The sequence below is a fragment of the Anneissia japonica genome, unplaced genomic scaffold (genome assembly GCF_011630105.1).
Source record: "Anneissia japonica isolate Jap-2015-1 unplaced genomic scaffold, ASM1163010v1 scaffold718_len1063573_cov188, whole genome shotgun sequence".
Lineage (NCBI taxonomy): Eukaryota > Metazoa > Echinodermata > Crinoidea > Comatulida > Comatulidae > Anneissia > Anneissia japonica.
Window position 1 is genome coordinate 450,555 of NW_022727435.1, and position 23,935 is coordinate 474,489.

At 34.8% G+C, this 23,935-nt stretch overlaps 1 protein-coding gene across 1 annotated transcript; it reads left to right on the forward strand.

The window, feature by feature from the left end:
• The first annotated feature begins 4 nt into the window (after positions 1–4).
• On the forward strand, positions 5–23,088 carry LOC117113753 (alpha-centractin). The gene is made up of 10 exons (XM_033257199.1): positions 5–174; positions 2,883–2,947; positions 8,519–8,633; positions 8,740–8,826; positions 12,125–12,249; positions 15,272–15,488; positions 16,141–16,233; positions 17,377–17,613; positions 20,561–20,601; positions 20,833–23,088. Exons 1-10 carry the CDS (start codon positions 127–129, stop codon positions 20,933–20,935), a joined length of 1,131 nt encoding a protein of 376 aa, XP_033113090.1. The 5' UTR covers positions 5–126; the 3' UTR covers positions 20,936–23,088.
• Positions 23,089–23,935: the final 847 nt, after the last annotated feature.

The window sequence follows — 23,935 nt, forward strand, 5'->3', positions numbered from 1 at the left end:
CCATATAACAAACGGAACAGAGACTAATGCAGCTTCAAAAAGGTGTGTTTTCAGCAGAAAAGGAGGATCATCTGGACATACAGCAGTATTTTGGTCGGTACTCAGGCCTGTTATACTAACGTCAGGATGGAGTCATATGATGTCATTGCAAACCAGCCTGTTGTCATTGATAATGTACATATTTTTCGTTTTGTGTTGTAGTGATTAATATATATCAATATGGGGGAAATATCGCCAGGTCCAGGAGGCCTAGGGCCCAGGCTAGGACTGGAGCCCCGCGCAGCAGCTAGGCCTAGCATAGGCTAGGGCCAGGCTCTAGGATATGATGGATACATATTGATACCTAGCTAGGTGGTAGCCTTCCTCGATACAGATGGGCGAAGCAAGCCTTTTAATTTGAAAGCTGCATTGGTTACCAGTTCAGTGTAAAATGTTCAAATTCTTGGATCATGCATCCAATCCAACCCAGATCCAATTGGTATCATATAGGGTAGAGGGCTAGGCCTAGGCCTTGCATCCAACCCAGATCCAATTCATAGGCCTAGGAGGCCTATTGTTCCCCTAGCCTAATGAATGATCTTGTATGAATGAATTTTTTTTTAATTCTTAAAAAAATCTTAAAATATGAATCTCGTAGGCCTAGGCCTAGCCTATAATAAGTATATAGCCTAGAAGGCTAGCTAGGGCCTATTTTGAAACTCAGGTAATTGCTTGGCAAAAACATAAAAGCAAAATTATGTTTCCTAGGCCTAAATATTAATATTTTGTAATAATATCTTGTTTAAATCAAAGATTATGACTGTTTTTATATCAAGAGTAGTAGTGGGGGCAGCAGCATTGGCTGTGGCAGCAGTATTGGTGATGATGGCGGCCAAGGATGTAGCATTAGCCCTGAGCGCGAAATTTTTTTTCCATGACGTCTCAGCCAAGCCGATTGGTGGCGCTATAATTATTATATGAATAATATTCATTAGCAAAGGTCTTTTAATATCGCGTTGTTTTGCCGTGGCTTCCGCTTATCACTTTAAGAGACCAGTAGGCCAAAGTTTGTCATAAGGGTAAGAGCTCTTTGCTTTGTATATAGTAAATTTTTGAAAACTGTAAAGGACAACAATAAAAAGGTCAGAGCACAAGGTTGATGTCCGAAAATGATGAACAAAAATATGAGTCAAGTACAAATAATAAACAAAGAAAATATTATTGTAATATTATATTACAGTAGCCTAAATATCTTAAAGAATTATAATAGTATCGTAAATTAACTTTAAAATGAAAATCAAAAGTTAAATTACACACCGTTGGTTTTTGTAATTTACATAATAAAACATAAACATACTACTAGACATACACATTAAAAAGTAATACTACAACACTGGCATAGGACGTTGTGTTATACTCCCGATGGTGGAGAAAAGACAAATTGTTTAATTTTTTTGTTATATTATTGTAATAATACACAAGGTAGTCGCATAGGCGTAAAGTAAATTAATCATGATAACACACGCTTTGGCCTACCAAGTAACCAGAGTCATGTCTATGGCTTTGCTAGTTACTACAGACGGGTCGAATAATCAATCGGCTGGGTATTGATAGTAGCGTTGGCGGTAGCAGCAGCGAAAGCGATGCACTTTTTCTCCGTTTTGATTTTTATTCTGCTTTATTATTAAAGAAGTTTACCAATTTTATATAATTTGAGAACTGCCCAGATGGGCAAAAAAGTAATTGTAGACCTTGATGAAGAAGACACTGAATGTCAGAGAATAAAGAAAAACCAAGAAATATGTTGCTATGCATAATGGCTGTGCAGTTTAGACTGCTGCTTGTAGGTAGAACTATTAGGCCTCTAGCCTACTCAAAGTTTGTGAACCAATAAAAACGGACAGAAGAAAGGTATAACTGTCATCTTATTAGAAAATAGGCCTACCTTCATTAGGTGAATTTGAGACAGACCTGTAATATTATGACAGTAAGTTTAGGAACTCGTAATCTCTCTCTAGGCCTACCGCCTAGGCATCAAAGTGTTCACGCACTACAGCCCCATTTTTTTTTAATGTTGCAATTTAACACGACATTTGATTGTAAGTTTGAACTATACGGTCTTTCTCAACCAGGCCTACGATTACTTCTTCTTTGTCTACAATCAACAGCCCTTTTATATCATATACAGATAATAATAATACGATGAACTGCTGTAGGAATCATCCTAATCATATGCAATACATTACAAGACCCTGTCCCCAAATTTGAACTTCTATGAAAGATAGAAGTGCAGCAGTATCACACATGTGTGCTTTTAAAAATTTGGTGCCTAGGACTGAAAAGGCCAAACACAGGGTTCTAAAATTTTACCGTCGTCATATTACTTGGCTGCATCAAGTTCATCTACTATAATAAAGGTAGACCTGTAACTTATCCAAGAACCTCGTGACAGCATACACATTTTTCTTCTGTTGATATTGGTTCAAAAAACTACAGTACTGCTGGCTACAAGGATAGTAATAATTCAAAAAACTAGAACAACCTTATTCCTATGCATTAGAATGGCCTGTTGCTAAACTAGGATGGAGAGATGCACCTGGTACATCATAGACAATTTGGTTTGAGCGTCAATGTAATGAACTGGCATGACATTCATAATTCAAAATTGGGATATTTTATGTAATTGAGTATGCTAAAATCAGTTCTTAAATTATATATAAAATCAGTAAACTTCTCCTTTAACATTTTTTTTTTGGAAAGATGACATAGAAATTGTTATTCATTATTTTTAACATTTATTGCTAAAAATTATGCAGGTACTGTACATGTACAATATTATATTAGCTTTTTGAATTGGAATTTTCAGTGATATCTATGATTAATGTAGCCTTTCGTTTTTCTAGGGATCTGGTGTTATTAAAGCAGGATTTGCTGGTGATCAAATTCCAAAGTATCATTTCCCAAATTTGTGAGTATATTATATTGGTATGCATTTTGGTTTGAATCTAGTTACTGTAAATGAACAATTGATTTCCTCTGTTGAGTAAAGCTGCATACTTACTGCGTCGCGAGGTGATTTTCCGAAGTGATTCCATAATGAACACAACACAATGATGTATTGCACGATGGAGCATTTTTGAAAACCTGTACTCACTCATTGCTGTAGTCCGCCACTAATTGAAAAACAGAAGATGAATTGGTGAAAGCCAATAGCATAAAGGGAAATATTAGTAATCGCACTCCAATTCTTAGCCAACTGGCAAGTAAACCTTATGTAACTGTACATCTACTTTGTGTTTGTGATGTGGTGTTGTAGTTCGTATGCCTAAAGTACTTGAACTTTAAAAGCCAGGCTCCTGAGGAAAGAAACATATAGGTATGTTTTATAACTGATTGACACAAAAAGTGTGTTAAATGCCTAAATAACTTGGGAACGGTTAATCAAATACAGATTTTTTAAATATTTAAAAACTGGGGGAAAAAGGGGTTTAACCACCCTTTTTTCACCTTTTCCCTCAGTTTTTAAATATTCAAAAATTAGTATCTCCTCCGGAGAATGGCTTTAAGGAACAATTAATTTAATTTTACATTAAGCACAATGCTAATTAAATAGGTAAGGAGGTGCTAAGACTAGGTGCTTAGGTCAAGTATTAGACTTGCGTCGGCCAGGCCCCCCGTATTTACATTTGTTAGGTTCAAATACGTCACTCTTGTATTGTTTCAAAATTATATGGCCAAAATTTAAACTGACTGCAATTTTAATTTATACTAAGGAGGAGACAGTTGGCCAAAAAACGATAGGCGTACATGCATTTACACTTCAGGCCTAGGATTAGACTTGTCACAAGTCTCTTATTTTTTATTATTTTTCTCATTCTGGACAGCGCCACCAACGAAAAAGTTAATTTAGAGTCGGAATAAGAGACTTGTAAAACACTGAATGCAGGAACCGGATGCCAAAAGAATGACGTAATCTTATATTCCGTATTTGGATAAATGGGCGGACCAAAATAAACAATTTCAACCAATCAAATGTTCATATTTTTGGAGCCACGAAACTGAGTCACTCGCATCGACTAGTTAAGAATGACTAAAAATAGACCTCCCTAATACAACGGGCCTAAAATATTTAGAATAGACCCGAGTAAGACTAATTTTGGCAATGGCAAAAACCAATTAAGCTTGATTATGCTAGATGGCATACCATTACAATACAACACCACAACTTTCCAGGAGGATGGCTCAGGCCTCGATCTGGAGTCAGAAGTAGTAGCCGGCCTAGCCTAGGCTTGGCCTATTTTTAGGTTCTTACTTACAGAGGCCTACCTTTTCAACAATATTCTACCCTAAAGGCCTAAAATCTGTGTAGCGGCTAGCGGTGAGCAAGGTTCTGTAAAGTATAGCCTACTACGGTTATCAGTCCATAGTCGTTCTCAGCATGCCAGAACTCTATACTACTGTTTTAATTCAAGTACAGCAGGTAGGCAAAGGGAACTGGTTAGCTTGTCCTAGTCGAGACATCCGCATCTTCAATTTTGAAAATTTTACCAAGATTAATTAATATGCATGAAGTAAGCCAATAACGTGATTTACTAAACCAGTTATGCATACGATATCCCACATCGAATTTGATGTGGGAAATCATACGCATGAATCGTTTGCCCAGGCCCTAATCCAAAAAAGAAAGCGAGTATGTGCAATAAAGAGTGAGTGTCCCCAAAATTAGGGCCTGGAACCCAGGCTAGCCTAGGATATGCATTCAATAGGCTTACATGCATTTACACTTCAGGCCTAGGATATGCAAACGATAGGCGTACATGGATTTATACTTCAGGCCTAGGATATGCAAATGATAGGCGTATGCATTTACACTTCAGGCCTAGGATATGCAAACCGTATGAGTTTTTTACACCTAGGCATAACATCTTCTATTTATTCGTAAAGAAAACAAAAGATTGAGAAATATATTAACATTAAATGTTATAATTTTCTAGACACTTCATATTCACAAAATCACACATTTAGGCCTTAAACACAGTAAAATCTTCAAATAAAAAATAGCTTATCTTATCAATTGAGGATAGGAGAATTTACGGTCGATATAATTTTCTCCGCAATTTGCGCAGCAATACATTCCATTTTGAAGGGTAAATACCTTAAGGTAAAGTTAAATGCAATTTAAATACTGTTAGCACTGTCTGCCATGAGTAAAAAGAAAAAAGAAAAATTCAATTCCATATTTAAATTCCCATTTTATATGTTTAAGCAAGTTAAATATTACCCAAAAATCTGTTTTTGGTTTGAAAATGAAATTAAAACTTAATTGATCTTTTTAAATGAACTATTTAATGGTTCAATTGAATTTTAAAGATTTTCCCAATTTCTTCAGCAGGCAGTATATTGTAGAGATATTGAAACAATTACAAAATGAATTTCTTACTTTAAACACAACTTGTTTGATTCTTTTCATCATATAGGCCTACTACCATGGAAATCAAATATTAATCAATATTGTATTGCTTAATGTTTTAATTTCATTTTAAATTTTTCTATATAGTTTCAAGGGATTTGTACTCATGGCAGTATATTTTAATATTAAAATTACCCCTTTTTGCAATATTAACAGTATTGATACAGTACTATTATGACATTGATTTATAATCATAAGTAATCTGTAATAACAATATTTAAAAACAATAACTAATATTAAATTGATTTACTCATAAATGAACACAAAGACAATTCTAATTCTAAAGCCATTTTGAGGTTTTATTGGTGGAAGTGCATATTGAATACCAAAGCATTATTATACAATCTAGCCTACTGTTATTTAAATTACTTATGTACAGTATGTTTATGCAGATCCATAATCTATTTTTTTCTAATTCTGAGAACTGACTCATAGCTTGCATTGTGGATAGTATGCTTTAACTGTACAATACTTTAGTTATTTTATTATTAATTGCTTTTAACTTACTCTCTCTTCAAAAATTTCAACATCATCTTTTGATTTATCATTATCAAGACTAGTGGAAGAAATATTTTTTTAAATTTTAAATTCTTCCTGATCCACTTCTGTGTTTCTCTTCGATTTTGGTGCAGGTTGAGACACCGAAAGGGAGGCCGCCTTATTAATTGTAACTTATTAATACTTTCAAAATATTTTCATCAAGTAGCTTCCACACCTGAAGAGTGGAAAGCTGTGGAAATTTCTTGGCACATGCGACAGGGAAACATGTTGCTGTTATGCCACCACATTACACTGGATCGGAGTACTTCAGTTACAAGAGTAACTTCTGATGGCTCTTGTTGATACATCATATAAGTACATTTACATGAACTTAGGGACAAATGGCAAATGGTAGGGCTTCCGATGGAGGTATATTTGAAAATGCTCTCTTGATATTCATTTAAAAATTAAAACACTCGGGGTTCCTGAACCTTGTGAACTCCCAGATATAAAAGTGCCATATTGTAATTTTTTTTGATGAGGGGCATAATGAAACCTTAATGCAATGCAAGGACTTAATCACAAACAAAACTATTCAACTATAGATTATCACATACTGACGAGTTTCAGAAAATGCTTTTGGAATTTTGGAACTGACTTAAAGTTTTTCTAATAAAAACAAAATTGTGATAAGACCAGAAAGTGTCCAAAAAAAATGTGTTTGCAGCCGTTGCATTACAAAACTTACTGAAAACAAATAATGAGAATACAACGACATGGCATGATGATGCAGATGTAGAACCTGTGATGCAATCAATACAGCTGCCACAACAAATCAATTACACAGTGGCAGCTAAAAAACAGCATAATGTACTAACTAAATAATTTTCAAGTGAACATGGTGCCGTATTGTGGCACGAAGAAATTATTTAATTAATACAGTATGTACCATAATTAGAATTAGAAAATGATTATCTGTGCTTAATAATACAAAAGATAAAAATCTGTAATTATATATGGTAATATCTTTAACTTGCACATTCATCCACATTCTATTGAGATGGATGGTGTTTGATGTAGTTAGCAAGCCAACTACAATGTGTCACTACCCATTTTTGACTAGGAGTTTTAAACTCTCTGTATCTGTTGTACAGTATTGTGTTCTCAAAGAATTGATGCTTATTAATTGCAAAGGCTAAGATACAAAAAGAAATATTGTAATATAAAAATTATTCATCTTACAGTATTTACAATATGTAAATTGGTCCCAATGTAAGCTATTATTATTATATAAATAATGAAATGTACAATAAATATATTATTGATAATTTAGTCTTATTTTTAAGAGTTTTTTGTAATGTTAAGCCCAGATACAAATCAAATCTATGTATATTGCTACTCTTGCTGTCGCTCTAATTGTGTCACTTTGCACAGTTGAAATGTTTAAAGAAGTCATTAGCCAAATAAAAAAAAAGAAAATTTAGCTTCACATCTCAACATAATTTTAGGTGGTGAGAGGCGATTTTTTGTAATTACGAATCCCCATTGAATCAGATGCTACATTAGCAGTGCCATGTAGGCACAACTTAAAATTGGTGGAAGTAAAAAATAATCAATGTATAAATATACTATTCGTCGCTCCTAAGAGCCAACACATAAACTTTAATAGGGGGTATACACCTTTGCAGCCTGCTGGGATCTGTGTATATTTACTTCAACACAGGTTGCATCTTGCCCAGCCTAGGATGTAGGGCCTACCTATTTTTAGTAGTATAGCCTAGAATTGAACTGATCAGCATGGAGTAAAAGTCCTAAATAGAAATTATGAGCAATAAAAATGAAAAGCAGTTAATTTGCTGGCCAAAATAAATTTATGATAGTTGTGCGACCGTTGTTCGGCCGTCATACTCAGTGAGTGCCTGGCTTAAGAGAACTTTCAAATATGTTTTTTTCCTGCAAATCATGATTTTTAAATAACTGCTGTGATGCTTTTTAAATAAACATACTACAGTAGTATTGCTGTTGTGTATGCAAAGATAATGATCTTTTAATAAGATTATTATTTAATACACTAATGAATGCAGAAACTATTTTTAATCCATTAATTTTTCATGAGTCCCAATTTCTAAAAGAAATTGAGAACTACCATTATAAAGATATGTCAAATCCTATCTTTCCAGACTGCAGTTATTTTTTCAACAATAACTTGTTTGAGAAACTGCCAGAGTTTAATCCCTCTTGTTTTTTAAATGGCCCTTTTATTAATTGGTAAAGTGCTTTGACCTTTTGTTAGTGAAACCAATTTATAAATTTCTTACATGGAGTTATTTTAGCATTGTTTTAACATGTTCTTATGGGCTTCTCCCTCAATTCCAGTAAGTATTAAATAATGATATACAATGATGATATACAGTTCCTCAAAGGCATAAGATGGGCTAGATTTGCATTTCACATGCACACCATATGCAGCTTGAAAACAATGTATAGGTTCAGCTAAGTGCGTATATTTTTAATTATCAATTTAATTCTGCATAATTACACCCTGAAATTTTTATTGTCATTGTTGTTTCCATTGTTAATGCTTTATAGTGTTGGACGGCCAAAGCATGTAAGAGTCATGGCTGGAGGTTTAGAAGGAGACATCTTCATAGGGCCAAAGGCTGAAGAACATCGAGGCCTACTAAGTATAAACTACCCCATGGAAGTAAGTTGCCAGCGTAAAACTGATCATATACTTGTTACAGTTAGATATAACCAATTACTGCTGTACTGTATTTGTTTTAAAAAACTGTTCTATTTTGTATTTCCAGCATGGAATTGTTACTGATTGGAATGATATGGAAAGAATATGGCAATACATTTACTCCAAAGATCAACTCCAAACTTTTTCAGAAGAGGTGAAAAACGAAAAGTTGTTTTTTGTAAAGAGAATAATTCATTGGTTTTTTTTTATGTAAAATAATCTTATTCATAATTATACTACTACACCATACTACTATTAAATACTACACTTTTTTATGTTGAAGGTTTGTTTTAATGTTGTATGTATCAATGGTTCTTAAGTTGGCTTTTAAGAGTGGCGTATCCAGGATTATGGAAAGAGGAGTGCTGAGTTTGAGGGAATGGCATTGGATTGTAGTATAGAACTGATTTCTTTATTGTATGTCACGCCTAATCCTTTGGGCCTAGGATAACAGACGAAATCAATTTAAACAGGTCTGCCATATTATGGGCTTGCATTAAAAGAATTCCACGAAAATTATGTTTTGTGAGGATTATATAGTATTAATAAAGACACAAATACAAATGTGAATTTTAATACTATAACTTAATTTGTGCACAATAGACCTATAGTCTCAAATTCAAGGCTTTGATTTGCTAGTGGGATTAGTCACTAATCTGCAATTGCATAGTCCTATATTAAGGTTTTAAATATGTACACTATTCTGCTAAGACTATTTAAAAAACGTGTTCTGGATGGTGCAAAATTGATGTTAAATCAAGGTATCTTCTATAGTGGGTTCATTGTGGGCCTTTTTCCAATTTCACATATTGAGATATTCATATTATTAGTTTCTCCAATACTAAATATCTTGTAATTTAAAGCACAATACCATTGAAAACGTTATACACACATTGCAGAGACTGATGTTTTGAATCATGGAATATGTTAAAAAGCAAAATTACCTGTAATGCGCTACCGTACACATTACTGTGGACTGAGTTTGATTTGATCTTTGAGGGTAAAGACGGGCAAATTCATCAACAGCTGCAGATATATCTACAAGAATGTCTTGGTGTATGTGCAGAAGAGCCCTGAGAGTTGATAGTTTTTATTAAAGATGGCAGAGCTGTTTTGATTCTTTTAAGTCTCCTGAAATCTGAGCAAAGTGGTCACAGGAAAAGAACACATGATGGAAACAAAAACTCTTAGATTTGGATACATCAAATTGGCATGTTGTTTGTAGGGTTAGGGCAGATGGTAAGCTCTCTTTACCAACAGTTTTGGATATTCCTGCCATGCAGTTCACACTGTACACATTCAGGACTTCTTTGTACATCAGTTGTTGAATGGCTGTAGTATACTCTGTGATGGCTAGCTGCATACCTCTTGCATCAGTTAAAGACTTTTTTTGGGAACCATCATTGCAAATTATCTTACAAAACATGCTAAAACTGAGGGATAGAGACACTAAAATGTGTGTAATGCATCAATTCACTGGAACAATCTGGTGTGACCAGAGATCCTGCAACTTATCTCCTGCTGATTTTGGCTGTTTCTTTATATGGTATCCTCTAGTGCATCTTGCTGTTTTGGGTGAGCATTAAAAGGCAGACTTTTTTGATGTGTTGTACAACTTATTTTTGTAGGACACAAGGCATTTTGACGAAAAACTTGGGAATAGTTAGATACAAATTTATAAAAACTACAGAAAATGAGCGTAACTACCCTTCCCCCTCCCCCTCACCCATTTTTTAAATGTTTTTTTTTTTTTATGTTTAAAAAAAATCAGTTGTATTCTGGATACGGCCATACAATGAAGATACAGAGCAAGTGGATATTCAGCTGATACTTGCTGCATGACCCCACCATGTTACTGGCTCAGCCATAGGCTTGCCCTCTTAGTTTCTGCAGGCCTAAATCATAAGACTGCAAGCAATTTTATATTTTTTAAGACTGCTTCCGAAAATGCTAGTGTCACATTCTATGGATGTTAGAAGGTCTTCTCATAACATATTAATGTCGAGATCCACATACCAACTTTACTTAATTTTTCTTTATTGGAGGTACCTGTTACTTCCTTCGCTAAGAATGGTTTGTCTAATCTGAACAGATGACAATCAGTTGGTTTTGAATTTTGGGAGATGTGCATCATTGTTGGGAGCTGTTTAAAGATTTTTTGCAAGTAAAGAATCTCCTGCCTAAATTCTAAACTTCATTATAGCCAAAATGTTGCCATGATTTCTCACGTGCAAGTCAGTTTTCTTGATGGCCACGAAGAGATATAGTTTACTTTCCACACAAGTTTGTCACTGGAATCCTCTCCGGGTTAATTTCGACTCTCTTGTATGACAAAATACAGCTTATATATATTGTGGTTATAGATTCAGTTTGTAGTTCTGTGTTAACTTGACGAATATGGATTAGGCTTATATTTAATATAATTATATGGAATAACTATAGCTTGGATTAAAAAAGTGAAGTAGAAATTGAGATGAGCTTAAAATTCATAGTAAATTCCCCAAACAAAGGGTCAAAATCTGTAGTAGATTTTGACCCCTATGGCAGAATTCCCTGCCTGTGACTGTGGGCCAAATTTACTATTAAAGATTGAGAGGGCCTATTACAGGAGGCCTGCTGATCTAACCTTTTTCAAACACAGTTTTTTCCTTGCTTTTTAATGATTTTATTCAGATAGTTGTAATAATCCTGGTTCATGACAATTTTTTCTTGAATAACTACTGTAAGCGACCATACTATAATTTACCAGTTCTTGATAATTTTTGCAAGCCAAAGAAAATAGGTTTAACTGAGCTGGATTACTTTTCTATTGACATTTTCAAAATGATGCATAGTAACAGAAAATGGCTAATTGTGTGTGCGCATTTGGGATGATCAGATATCGATGGCAATATCGGTATGGTGGTTAAATTCAACAAAGAATGTAAATGTTTAATATAAACATGCATTTACCTAAATTATAACTAATAATTATCCAATTTAAATTACAAATGGATGAGTGTTAAACATGTAAAACATAGTTTGCAATTTCCCCATTGATTTATTTAATATTTTTTATTTTTACGTTTCTTACACCACTGTCTTAAGATAGTGTAGTGAAGCTTGGTTGTTAGATACTTACTGTAAATTCAAATCCCAGATTTCTAGCTTGAAATAAGACTAAACAATTTAACTCTCCAACTTGATATTGAAACTTAATATAGAGTTTAGTCTATCCTGTAAGTAATACTAATATATAGAGATCATAAATGTTTGAGAAAAAATTATTGTCCCCATCAGAATTTAAACCCATCAAGTAAGTGGTCCATCTGGTAATTGTTGAGTGATTTGCTGTTGGAAAACAATGTAAATGTATGTACAGTACAATATTATATTATTTGTCAGTAGATATTAATCTAACAGTGAGCTTTAAAATTCAACCCTAATAAGATTTAGTTTGATTTATCTGATAGCATCCAGTATTGTTGACTGAAGCACCATTAAATCCAAGGAGAAATCGAGAGAGAGCAGCAGAAGTTTTCTTCGAGACATTCAACGTTCCTGCCTTATTTATTTCAATGCAGGCAGTTCTAAGTTTGTAAGTAATATTTATTTTTTGAGAATTTCTTTATTTGTGATAAGTATAGTATCCTTAGAATTTAAATTTTTGCTTTATTTAAAAAAAAACTTTATTCAACATTATTTATAGAGGTTTGGATGCAGGTGGTCAGAACTACACAGACTGTTGGTTTTTCACAAAAATCCACCATGCGCTTGTTTTGTATTGCCTATGTACATTTCAGCTTTTTGGACAATCCTTAATATTAGTAATTACTGTAAGATTGATTTTGAAAATGTTGAGAGATATAAATATATAATAACAATTAACTATTTATAAAATTTTGGGGGTTGGAGTCCTGCGGGGGTTGGAATAGTGGTAGCTGCTATGGAGGTTGCCGTCTTCTATTTCTGGGCATCTAGAGATGCCATATTTAAACAAAAATTTTCACATGAGGCCCACTGTAATGGGTCTGAGGTAGGTATGAATTCAATATCTAAACTGACTTTGTGTCTACTATTGAGGGGGAGGGATAGCAGCTCTACAATTTTTGGGAATCCAGAGAGGTGCAGTATTTTCAAATTTGTTCACCTCAGCTCCAACTACTGTATAGTGGGGCTGAGGTGGATATGAATTTAGCCCCCACTAACTTTTAATCTTGTCTGCCAATGTACAGTATGGTGAGGGCTAGAGTCTCTACAGGTTTACCAGTCTGCTATTTCCGGGGATCCAGAGGTGCCCTATATCCAAAATTCGCTCACCTCAGCCCCAACCAATGTAGCGCTGAGGTGGGTATAAACTATTCACATGCGAACTTTAATCCTGTGGCTGCCCATTGAGGGGGAAGGGTAGCAGCTCTACAGGAGCCAGCATCTATTACTGGGCATCCAGGTGCCAAAAAGTTGTTCTCCAATGATGGAGGGATTGGGACAAATATACACTCAAACCCTACTCACTCTAAATCCTATTTCCATGGATAGGATTAGCAGGGGTCTGCAGTTTAACTCTTTGGAGTTACTGTATTATTCAAAATAACTTAAAATGGGCACATAATACCAACTGAGACAACTATACAAGGAGATTAGAAACGCGACTGGATTCTTGTTCCAGTTTGTGATGTATTGCGTTTCATTGATAAGGTTGTTTGAACTGCAAGCGGGCGACTTCTACACACGAGACAAGCGGATATTTTCGTGGCGGTATTGGACGTATAATATTTTTTAAAATATTTAAACTTTTACTTTGGCAATTTCTTTGAAAGGTAAGATACATAAACACATGTATTGCAGTTTAAATGTCTGAAATTTATGGTATGCGTACATAAGGCTTTAGTCATTGGCAGGTAATATACCGAAAGATTAGCTAAACCTGTTTGTACCTATATTAAATATCATTATGGATTACAAGATTATAAATACGAAATACTGCCTTAAATTATGCCCTAGTTTAGGCCTACAGTGTGGCCTAGCCATTATAGGCCCTGGGGCGTAGGGCCGTTTCCGCCGCGAACAAGTTCGGCTACGATGTCAGGGACACCTATTCGGTAGTTGTTTTCATTTACATGGCTATAGTGATTATGAACTGAGCATGAGCAAGTAAGCATTCGCTTGGCTGCAACAGTGTTTGGTTGACTGGATTTGCATATCAAAAGCATGCAACACACAACGAATCTCCGAGATGGAAGAACAAAGGAAATCTCGGGTCGTTTCCAATCTCCTATAGTTGTCTCAGATACCAATAATATTATCTCAAGAGCTTCTCGAAGGTTATTTTCCTTATACATGCAAAAGAAAGCTGCTGACATTTTAACAGTCTATGTGGCCTATATAAGGCCTATTTTGGAGTATGCTCCCCCTGTGTGGCATGGTGCTATTACTAAACACATGTCCAAGTCTATTGTAAGGGTACAAAAGAGAGCTTTTCATATAATTTTAGGATGTAATTATTTGCACTATGACCATGCCCTCTCTGTTACTGGATTACCAACCCTTGTGACAAGAAAGGAAAGACTTGTTTTGTCTTTTGGAGAAAGTTTGTTGCTGTCTGAAATTTTCTTCCCACCTATCGTCAAGTGACTAGGTCTCTTAGATCGAACAGATTTATTGAAGTTCCCTTCAGTAGAACCACAAAAATGAAAAATTCATCTATTGCTACTATATTGTTAACTTGCTTTAATGAGCAACATTAACTTTTTGATGTTGCTTATTAAACAAGTAACAATTTTTTCCAATCCTGTCTAGTGGTGGATAAGTTGCTTGGCTGCATCATTTTATCTATCTTTTCCGTTTTTTCTAGGGGTGGTTTTTATGTGCAATATTTGTTGTGTTCCTAACTGTATAATTTTTTGATTTTGTATTTGAAACAATTTAATAATTTGAAAAAATTCATATTTTTATATATTTAAATTTTCTATATCGATTGTATTTTGATATAATTAATGTAATCTTTTGGTGTTATTATTGAGTCTAGTAATTTTTTAATGTGATTTTTCTTATGTATTTTAATGTTTTGCCCATTCTTGTTGCAATTTTATATATAAAATTTTTAATATTTTGCATTTTTAATATATTCTATTTTTGTAAATACATTCATTTCAGCCTTTGGCTGCCGTTTGTATATTTTCTTTTATACCTGAATAAATAAATAAAAATAACATCCCCTCCACCAACCGCTCCTACTATAATAGCCGGACCAAAATTTTCCCGACGGCTATGGGATGGATGAATTTATTTGCTGCAAGTCTGAAGAAGACTTATTTCCAGTGATGTCCTTCTGGTGGTGATTTGGCAGTACACTGGGAGACAATCCACTACACGCACATGGGCTCTCCAGCTGAAACGCAAGGAATTGAACAGGGAACCTAGAGATCTCCACATCATCACCACCACCATTTATTTAAGTCACCATTTCCCCTCTTACAAAGAGTTACTGACTTTCACGTAAACACAGTGGTTACCACCAGTTTAACAAGCTGACCTAAGCCACTTTCCCACCATTACAGTTAGGCTGATATTAACATTTAAGTAAAGGAATTGTTTGTAATTAAGTCTGTATTTTTCAGGTATGCTACTGGTAGAACTACAGGTGTAGTTCTAGACACAGGGGATGGTGTGACCCATGCTGTTCCTATCTATGAAGGTTTTGCCATGCCCCATTCTATTATGAGGGTGGACATTGCAGGTCGTGATGTTACTCGATACCTACAACTTTTGTTGAGAAAAGAGGGTATGAACTTCAGGACTTCTGCTGAGTTAGAAATTGTCAAGACAATTAAAAAGGTAAGTAGCATGTATTCACAATAATGCCATGTTATAAGTATGGATAGGCAATTTTGCAATTTGGGGTTGGTTGTTTCTTGTAATTTTTTTTTATTCTGTACAATTATAAATTTGTCAATCCTTTGTTATATCAGTGCGTTTGAAGTTCTTTTTTCTTGACCAAAATTAATTAACATGTTCGCTTCCAGGGACATTAGTTCACGTCCGACAGGGTTTACTCAGTGTGTTAAGACGTTAGTACGTACTAACATACCCCTGATGTTCTGCATGTAAGCTCACTGCCAGTAGTTTCCAGAACAGAAATTCCCACCCTGGCAATGAAGCACTAGGAAGCAGTGATCTCAAAATAAATACATACGCATCTTTATTTTATGAGTTTTGAGGGGCCAAACACTGGCCTAACAATAGATTACTGGTTAAAATGTAACAATTAAAGATTTCTTTAAATATTTACTTCAGAAAAGTAACAAATTTTACATTCAGTAATCTTTGACTATCTAAATTTATAAATTGGACCTTTCGCAGTTTTGGGGTACATAAACATCCTTTGAATTTCAGAGTGCTTAAAAGTAGTTTTAGAGCTGTGTTAGTTTTAATAATGTAATAAATAAGTTAAAACGTCAGAAATATATATATTTTGTTCATTTTCCAGAAAGCTTGCTATTTATCAAGTAACCCAATCAAAGAGGAAACCACAGAAACCGAGAAGACTGTGTACACTCTACCAGATGGAAGCACAGTGGAGGTAAGCAATGGTCAGGTTGTAATGATCATGATTAGTTTGCTGGTTTTCAGTACTTGTGGTGTTCAAATATTCACTCCTTAACAATAACATCCCTGCCATCACATTAACTTTGTTGCATTAGCATTTGGTAATACATTTTCTAAATGTGGGAGAAGGTCAGGGGCAAAGGTCATAGCCATAGGGTCCTTATATCTTAGCAAACACTAGTTGTAGAGAATTATTTTTGGAGTCAGTTTGTGCGAACATTTTGTTAAATATGACTGGAAACATCATTGCTGACCTTCGATACATTTCAAGACTTATAATCCTATCTTTGTAGATACTGACAGTACAAACTTGTCAGTGATCTCAAATTTTGCAGTAGACACATGTTTTTACTGGATAAAATTTATTGGAGAATTTGTTTTAATAAATAGTGTTACTGACCTTTGACCCATGTTTTATGGCATTTTTCATAGACTTATATCCATAAACATGTTGGTTTTGACCAAGGTTCTTGTATCTTGGCAACCACTGGTCACAGAGAGTTGCTTTTTTGTCACCTGCACAGAATAGGTATTTAGACCCATTTCTATTTGGATATATGGAATAAAAATTAGTGGAAATGCCAATTCTGACCTTTGACCCACAATACAAGGCATTTTTATCTCTATCCACTGGTTTTATAGAGTTGATTTTGGTCTATCAAATTTTATGTGACAAAGAAATGTGATGTGCCCATACCGTATATGGGTACGATGACATCATATCACATACTATCAAATTGTATCAAAAAAAGTTGAACGTGTTCAACTTTTTATTTTCCATCACATTTTATGTGATGCTTTTTTGATGAAATTTGATAGTATAGACAAAGCTTTAGTTTCAATTTTTATTTACTTTGATGAACCATTTTGTCAAAAAATTATTTGAAATACTGTTAATGACCTTTCAACCATGTCACAAGGGCATAAACTGAATGATTTAGACTATTTAAGTCTATTAAATTAAATTTATTTAAAACTAATAGTAGTTAAAGAAATATGAAAAGTGTGGACATGCTACAGTATGTTCTCATGGGGAGATGAGCATCCTTTTGTTGAATTGCTTTGGTATGACACTTACTGTTTTTTCTAACTGAACTTGTATTTAATGAAATTTCAGATTGGTGCTGCTAAATTCCGAGCCCCTGAACTCCTCTTTCGACCTGATTTGATTGGAGAGGAATGTGAAGGCCTTCATGAGGTGCTAACTTTCTCTATTCAAAAGTCAGACATGGATTTACGCAGGACGCTTTTTTCCAATATTGTGTTGTCAGGTGGCTCAACTCTGTTCAGGGGGTTTGGAGATCGTCTATTGAGTGAAGTAAAAAAGTTAGCACCAAAAGATGTCAAAATTAGAGTGAGTACCATATTTATTTAGAACAAAGCTTGTAACTCAATATTTGTACATGCTAACTTGATCTCAAAATTGAATGTCTGTTTCTATAACTCTGCTACTCATACAGTATTTATTTTGACTGAAGCCCCAATCGCACAGGACTTACTTTGGTGCAACTATCCGACACGCCAGTCAGCTTTAGCCATATAAAATCCATTGCAAACAGCCTAGGAAGTTCTCCAGTCAGGAAAGTGGAGTAAACTTTAACCCGAGTCAATGGTTAGTTTAACCGAGTTAATTTGCCCAGGAAAACTACCTGTGAATTTGACCAGGCTAAGTAGTCGAATTCGAAAAGTGCAAGTAGGTTCATCTTCCGGAGTCACTGGGCAACCACATAAGTGCCATTTTGTGACATGAGTTTCGGGCTTTTCTACTATCTGTTTTGAAATTGTTTGGATTCTGCTTTCTGACTTGTCATCCATTTCACTCTACTAACGTCTATTTTTAAATTTATAAGATTTCTACTGTCACTTGCTTGTGTTAATATAGCATTGCTGGTTTGTTTAAACAATCTAATTCTTAGGCCTAATGAAAATGTAGAATAAATCACTATTGGAAAGAACATGTACTCTGCATTTTCTAAGTTCTCTTTAGGCCGTGTTTCCGCAGCACTTATTACCCAATAAATTATCGGAAAGCAGCCTTTTTCGCTGCAGAAGTGGGGCCCAAAGTTTCTTATAACTTTTTGCATGAGAATCAGATAATTTATGGGAAAAAATTCTGAATACGAAAATGAATAACCTTTGACCAATATCAAATCACGGTAATGAAAAGACTTCTTTTGGGTAGTTAGTTTCTAGTAGTTAGTAGGCCTAGGGGCCTAGGCTATATCGAACACTTAAGCTCAAAAAATGTACTCACTTTTTTTTATTAAATATTTTTTTAAAAACCTGAAAATGCTTGATGTTGACAGATTTCTGAAAAAAAAAAAATGAGTTTGACTATGCTACACAAAATACTTCTTTTTAAGTCTTGCTGTCAAATCAGTCATGATATAACTTGTCAGTTATATTTCAGTGGTTTTGACAGTGCACAATATGTGTTCTCTTTAAGTCAGGCTTCCTATTACAGACTACATTGCATCTTCAGACACCCCTTCACAATCTAACCATTATTTTGTGTAAGCCTTCATATTTCTAGCAAGCCACCAAGATGATTTTTAAATGATGCAATCATTACCCCTTGCATAGTAGCTAATCATTCCACCATGTTCTGACCTGAATTTAAATGTCTCTTAATTTTTTTTCCTCCAAATTTGAGTTTGTTGAGAACCAGTGGTTGCAAATTGAATGGTGGGTAGTAGTAAAGTGCTGCAATATATTAGATTTTTCCACAACAGTTGATTAATAATTACATTAAAGGTTGAAGGTTATTCAAACAAATCAGCTTTGAAAACTTGGTGTTGAAAATAAGAGCATAATCGTTCATCCATCTCTCTTTAAACACCCGGGTCTGTGAGCCCACTTTGCCTTGTTTGCTTGGCAAAGTCATGATGGTACACATGCTTTAAAACTAATAACATCAAGTTGATTTCCAAGGCTGTTGAAGTGCAAGTAGGACTGCATCAGGGTTCTGCTCTGATCCTATTGCTGTTTTATCATACTGTTGGACTATACAGTATAAGCAACCAGCGTCCAATGAACGAGGACAAAAAATCATGTTCGCCGACAACATTGCACTGGGAACCAACACAGAGGAATTAGAGCAATCTGTCTTTTGGCACAATCAGCTGGTAGCATATGGCATGCAGATGAGTAAATCAAAGACGGAAGTATTGGTTTTCTCACGAGAACAGCCAGTTAAGCAGTTGCAGATTACAGGGGATGGACAGCAACTGAAGCAAACCAAAGCCTTCAGATACTTAGGGAGCTGGGTTATTGAGGGTGGAGAACTGAATAGAGGAGTGCTAGCAAGACTTCAAGGTACAGGAAATGCATGGAGGAACGTAAGCATATTAATTCACGATAGACATATGCCAATGCGGTTGAAGGCACTGGTGTACAAGACCATGGTGGCTCTCTATGGAACAGAGGCGGGCAGTGAAAGAAGAACATATAAAGAAGTTGGAAGTGGTTTAGTGGTGAAAAGACAGGAGAGAATGAAAAACAAAAATATTATAAGGCAGGAAGTAAAAGTTGTGAATTTAAGAGAAAAGATAAGAGGAAGCATATTGAGGTGGTATGGACACATGAAGAGAAAGGAAGAGGACAACGTGGTAAGATGGGCAGCGGAGCACATAGAGATGGGCAAAAGGAAGAGAGGACGACCTAGAAAGCATTGGATAGATTGTGTCCAAGATGATGGTAGGCGAGTTGATTGGCCGATCAGTTAAGTCAGTGGCACCGTAACCTTCAGCTATAATATTGGCGCTGGTTTGAACGGCTCACTCGCCAATGGATCCAGCGGTGGAACAATTCTTCTCGGACAAGGACCATAGGCCCAGTGTATGCATTTGTCCCGTGTGCACTTTAAAGAACCCAGTACATCCGTCGAGAAGAGTAGGGGTTTACCCCGGTGTACTGGTCCAATCAGTCCCCTGTTGTTTAATGGATATGCCACCTAGGATAGTGATTATGTTCGCTGATTGGCATATCCTTGGTGCTAGTGCCTAAAGAAATGAAATGAAATGAGTGGTTGATCTGAGCAGTGTTGGTGATGGGGAGAATGGGTTGCGGTGTCGTTAAGCATTCTTTACGTACAATTAAAAAGTCAAATAAAAAGAGTACGGAGTATATGGATCAATGATATGGATCAATGGTTTTTGTCCATATTTTTCATGATAAGGTTAATTTGTATTACTACTTATTAGAATGCCTGTGCATCTCCATTTTCCATTATAGATGCAAATTGCCAGAGATTTTCAAGTACATACCGTACTAACTTAACATTTTAATTATTTTATCAACAGATTTCTGCACCACAAGAAAGACTTTATTCAACATGGATAGGGTGAGTATTGATTTACCATATTTATATCTCAACAGATGATGTTACTTTGTCCATAGCTCACTGAGAGCAAAGAAGTATTTGTTTGTCCGACAGCTATATGTGTCAGTCAGTCTTTTTTCTTTACCCAGTGTGTGCATTTTCCTTCTCATATTATGTTGTTGTCTTTCATCTGAACTGTAATTTAGAGATTACAGTAAATTAAGTAAAATTGTTATTTCTCTCTCTTTTTAGGGGCTCAATTTTAGCATCACTTGATACTTTTAGGAAGATGTGGGTTTCAAAGAAGGAGTATGATGAGGACGGTGCTCGTGCAATTCATCGAAAAACCTTCTGAAACTAGAAACTATAAGTAATCTGTGTACTATAGGCAAGGCATGTTTATTTTTCTTGGCCATCATAAAAGTTATTGACACTGTTCTTTGAGTTTCTAAGCATTATGACAATGGCTGACAGGATTGGTCGCCAGTAATTCCACTGAAACCTATAAAACAAAATGTATATGGTGGTCAATGATTTTCCTGTCAAAAGAAACCCCAGAGACAAATATCTGTTTAGTTCTTGTCAAAATGTTAAATATACAGTACTTATGTTCATAATGGCCATTTGTAAAACTCAATTTCAGTTTTTTTTAACTTTGCTTATTTTACATGAAATAAAGACTCGATAATACTGAAATAATGGTTTATTAAATTATCAGTGCATTCAGGGAAAACACTTGGCTTTTGAACAAATGGAGAAACAATACTGTAATGTTGAATATAACAAAATTTAGCTGACATGCTGTTATTAAGCAATCTATAAGCGCTATACCTGTATTAAGTTTGATAGCATAAGTGATTTATTTATATAATTAGAACAAGCACCTTCTCAATTTGCTATCATGTCCTAATTGTGTTATATAAGCAAAAATGTCCAGTATATTGAAAAATACAGTACAGATTGTAATAATTTTATTGTTTTGGTTTGTGGGTATAATACTGAGGATTGTGATTGCACTAGCTTTAGATGTAGATCAATATTTGAACTGAATCCTATCAATTCTACTATTTTATTCTTATTAAGATATATATTTATTATTTCACTTTTCAAGATCAATTTTTTAGTTGAACTTTATAGGAAGATAAAGCTAGTTAGCAACGTTTTCTGTACTGTACCATTTTATGTATGTTTTATCATTTTCAGTTTCCAGTCTACATTGAAATAGAATCAAGATTAAGAAATTTAATTGTGATTGTAATAGTGGATTTAATAATAGTAATTGTTGGAATGAATTCTGATATCATAATATGTGCTGTAGTGTACAAAGCCATTGACCATCCAGTGTCATGACATGATTTCAAGATTTTGGATATATCAGTCTAAAGCTTATAAAAGCCAAAAAGTAAAGGTGGTCCAAGTACACAAGCTTTTTTTGTAAGCCTCTGAAAATTTTCTTAGCTTAAGCAGAACTTGTGTTGCATTGAATAAATTGTGACCAAGAGGAAGTGTGTGCTCTGTTGTGGGCCTATAAATTATGTTTGTGAGTGTAATCCAGTATTCTACCTTTAGTGAATTAAATAAGACAAAATATATGTTCATCCAATTATTTTCTCTTATTTTCATTATTTGAATGATTGGTACTGTAAATCTGACAACCTTTTATAATATTCATTTGTTTTTTAATTCTGTGCTTTGTTACATTAAAAAAGCTATTACTGTAGCTCTTTATTTATAATCCAATCCCTTAAGGATTAAATTGGGTGGATTTTTGTGCTCAGATTCCTGGAATCTGTTCCCAAATTCCAATTTTCAATACTGCATGCCCAATTCAAAGTCAAACTTTACTATTTCTTTATGAAAATATTTGTAAAATTCACTGCTCATTCAAATCATACTCAAAGCTCTTTTGCCCTGAGAAATGCTGGTACATGAAATTGGACTGGGATGAGGGGATGTTGATATCCAAGGAACTGTGGTAATAGCTTATTGTTAATCTAAGTTGTTTTTTAAGTAAAAATTCTTTATTAAATTATTTAACAATGCATATCCAATACAGAAATATGATTTTCTACTACGAATGAAGTTCCTTTAGAACAGGAACATGTTGTAAACCTGATTTTTGCCAAGTGTCTATTTATCACATCACTTAAGGGCATTTTGTGTAGGCGATGAGCCAGGAACGTCCTTATGCGTCCCCTCTGCACAGGTGTCCAGACACTTCACACTAAAACCAATTTGTATCTAGCAGCTTGTACAGATCCAACTTGACATACCAAACCTCGCTCCTAAAAAATACAACTCGTACCATACTTAACCCAAATTTCTATGCTCGATAATTACACATTATGAATTTTAAAATATGTACATGTAGCAGTCTCCTTAAGTGACACTTAAAATCTGTAATCTAAGTGTGAAGATTCTCAGGTGATGTGCTGTTAATCTTTACATGCATGATAATAATATATTGTTTAATCTTTCTGCACATTAAATAGAATGTATATAAACTTATACTGTATTGCTTTTTTGTTAGTGAGGCCAACATATGAGTTTTCTACTTGCCTGAAACTTTCCTACATTTTGATGGATGGATGTATTTATTCAGTGTAAACACCAAGATTAACCCACGAAAATCTAAAGACTTATTTCCAGTGGGGTCCTTCTGATGGTGATTGGGTAGTACACCGGGAGACAATCCCACTTTTTCCAAATAGTGTACGTTCTTTAACATGCACACAGGCCATAATGCACACACGTGAGACCAACGGCTTTAAAGAAGGTGCGCTATCTTAACTTGCATTTCAGCACTCCGGTTGAAACACAAGGAGAGCAGTGATAGAAATTGAACCGGGGACTTGGATATCTTCACAGTTTGGCGCAGACACACAGCAGCTACCGCCAGTTTAGTTGACAGCTAAGCTGCTTTCTCTGAAAAACATGCTAAATTCAAAATAGAGAGGGCACAGATATAGAGTTTAGACCACCTCAGCCCCACCATAGTTGGGGGTGAGGTAAGAAAATTTATGATTAAACTTAACTTGTCAACTTGTCTTGTGTGATGTGTTTGCTTTTGGTAGGTCTTTACCTATTACCATAGTAGTTTTAATTATTTAGTCAATTTTTGGTTTACTGAAGTAGATACAGTAGAAAACAGATGTGATAAAGTTATAGGTAATACTATAACAGAGCACTAAAAATCAGGGGTCCAACTTGGAGAATGTTTTTTTATTAATTAGGACAGGAGGCTGTCCAGTGGGGGAGTCCGGGGTCTATAGCCCTCTGGCGTCTGGTTTTAAGGAATGCAATTAACATTTAAATCCAAAAGGAATAAATCGTAATAGGTTTAGTTTTACACGCG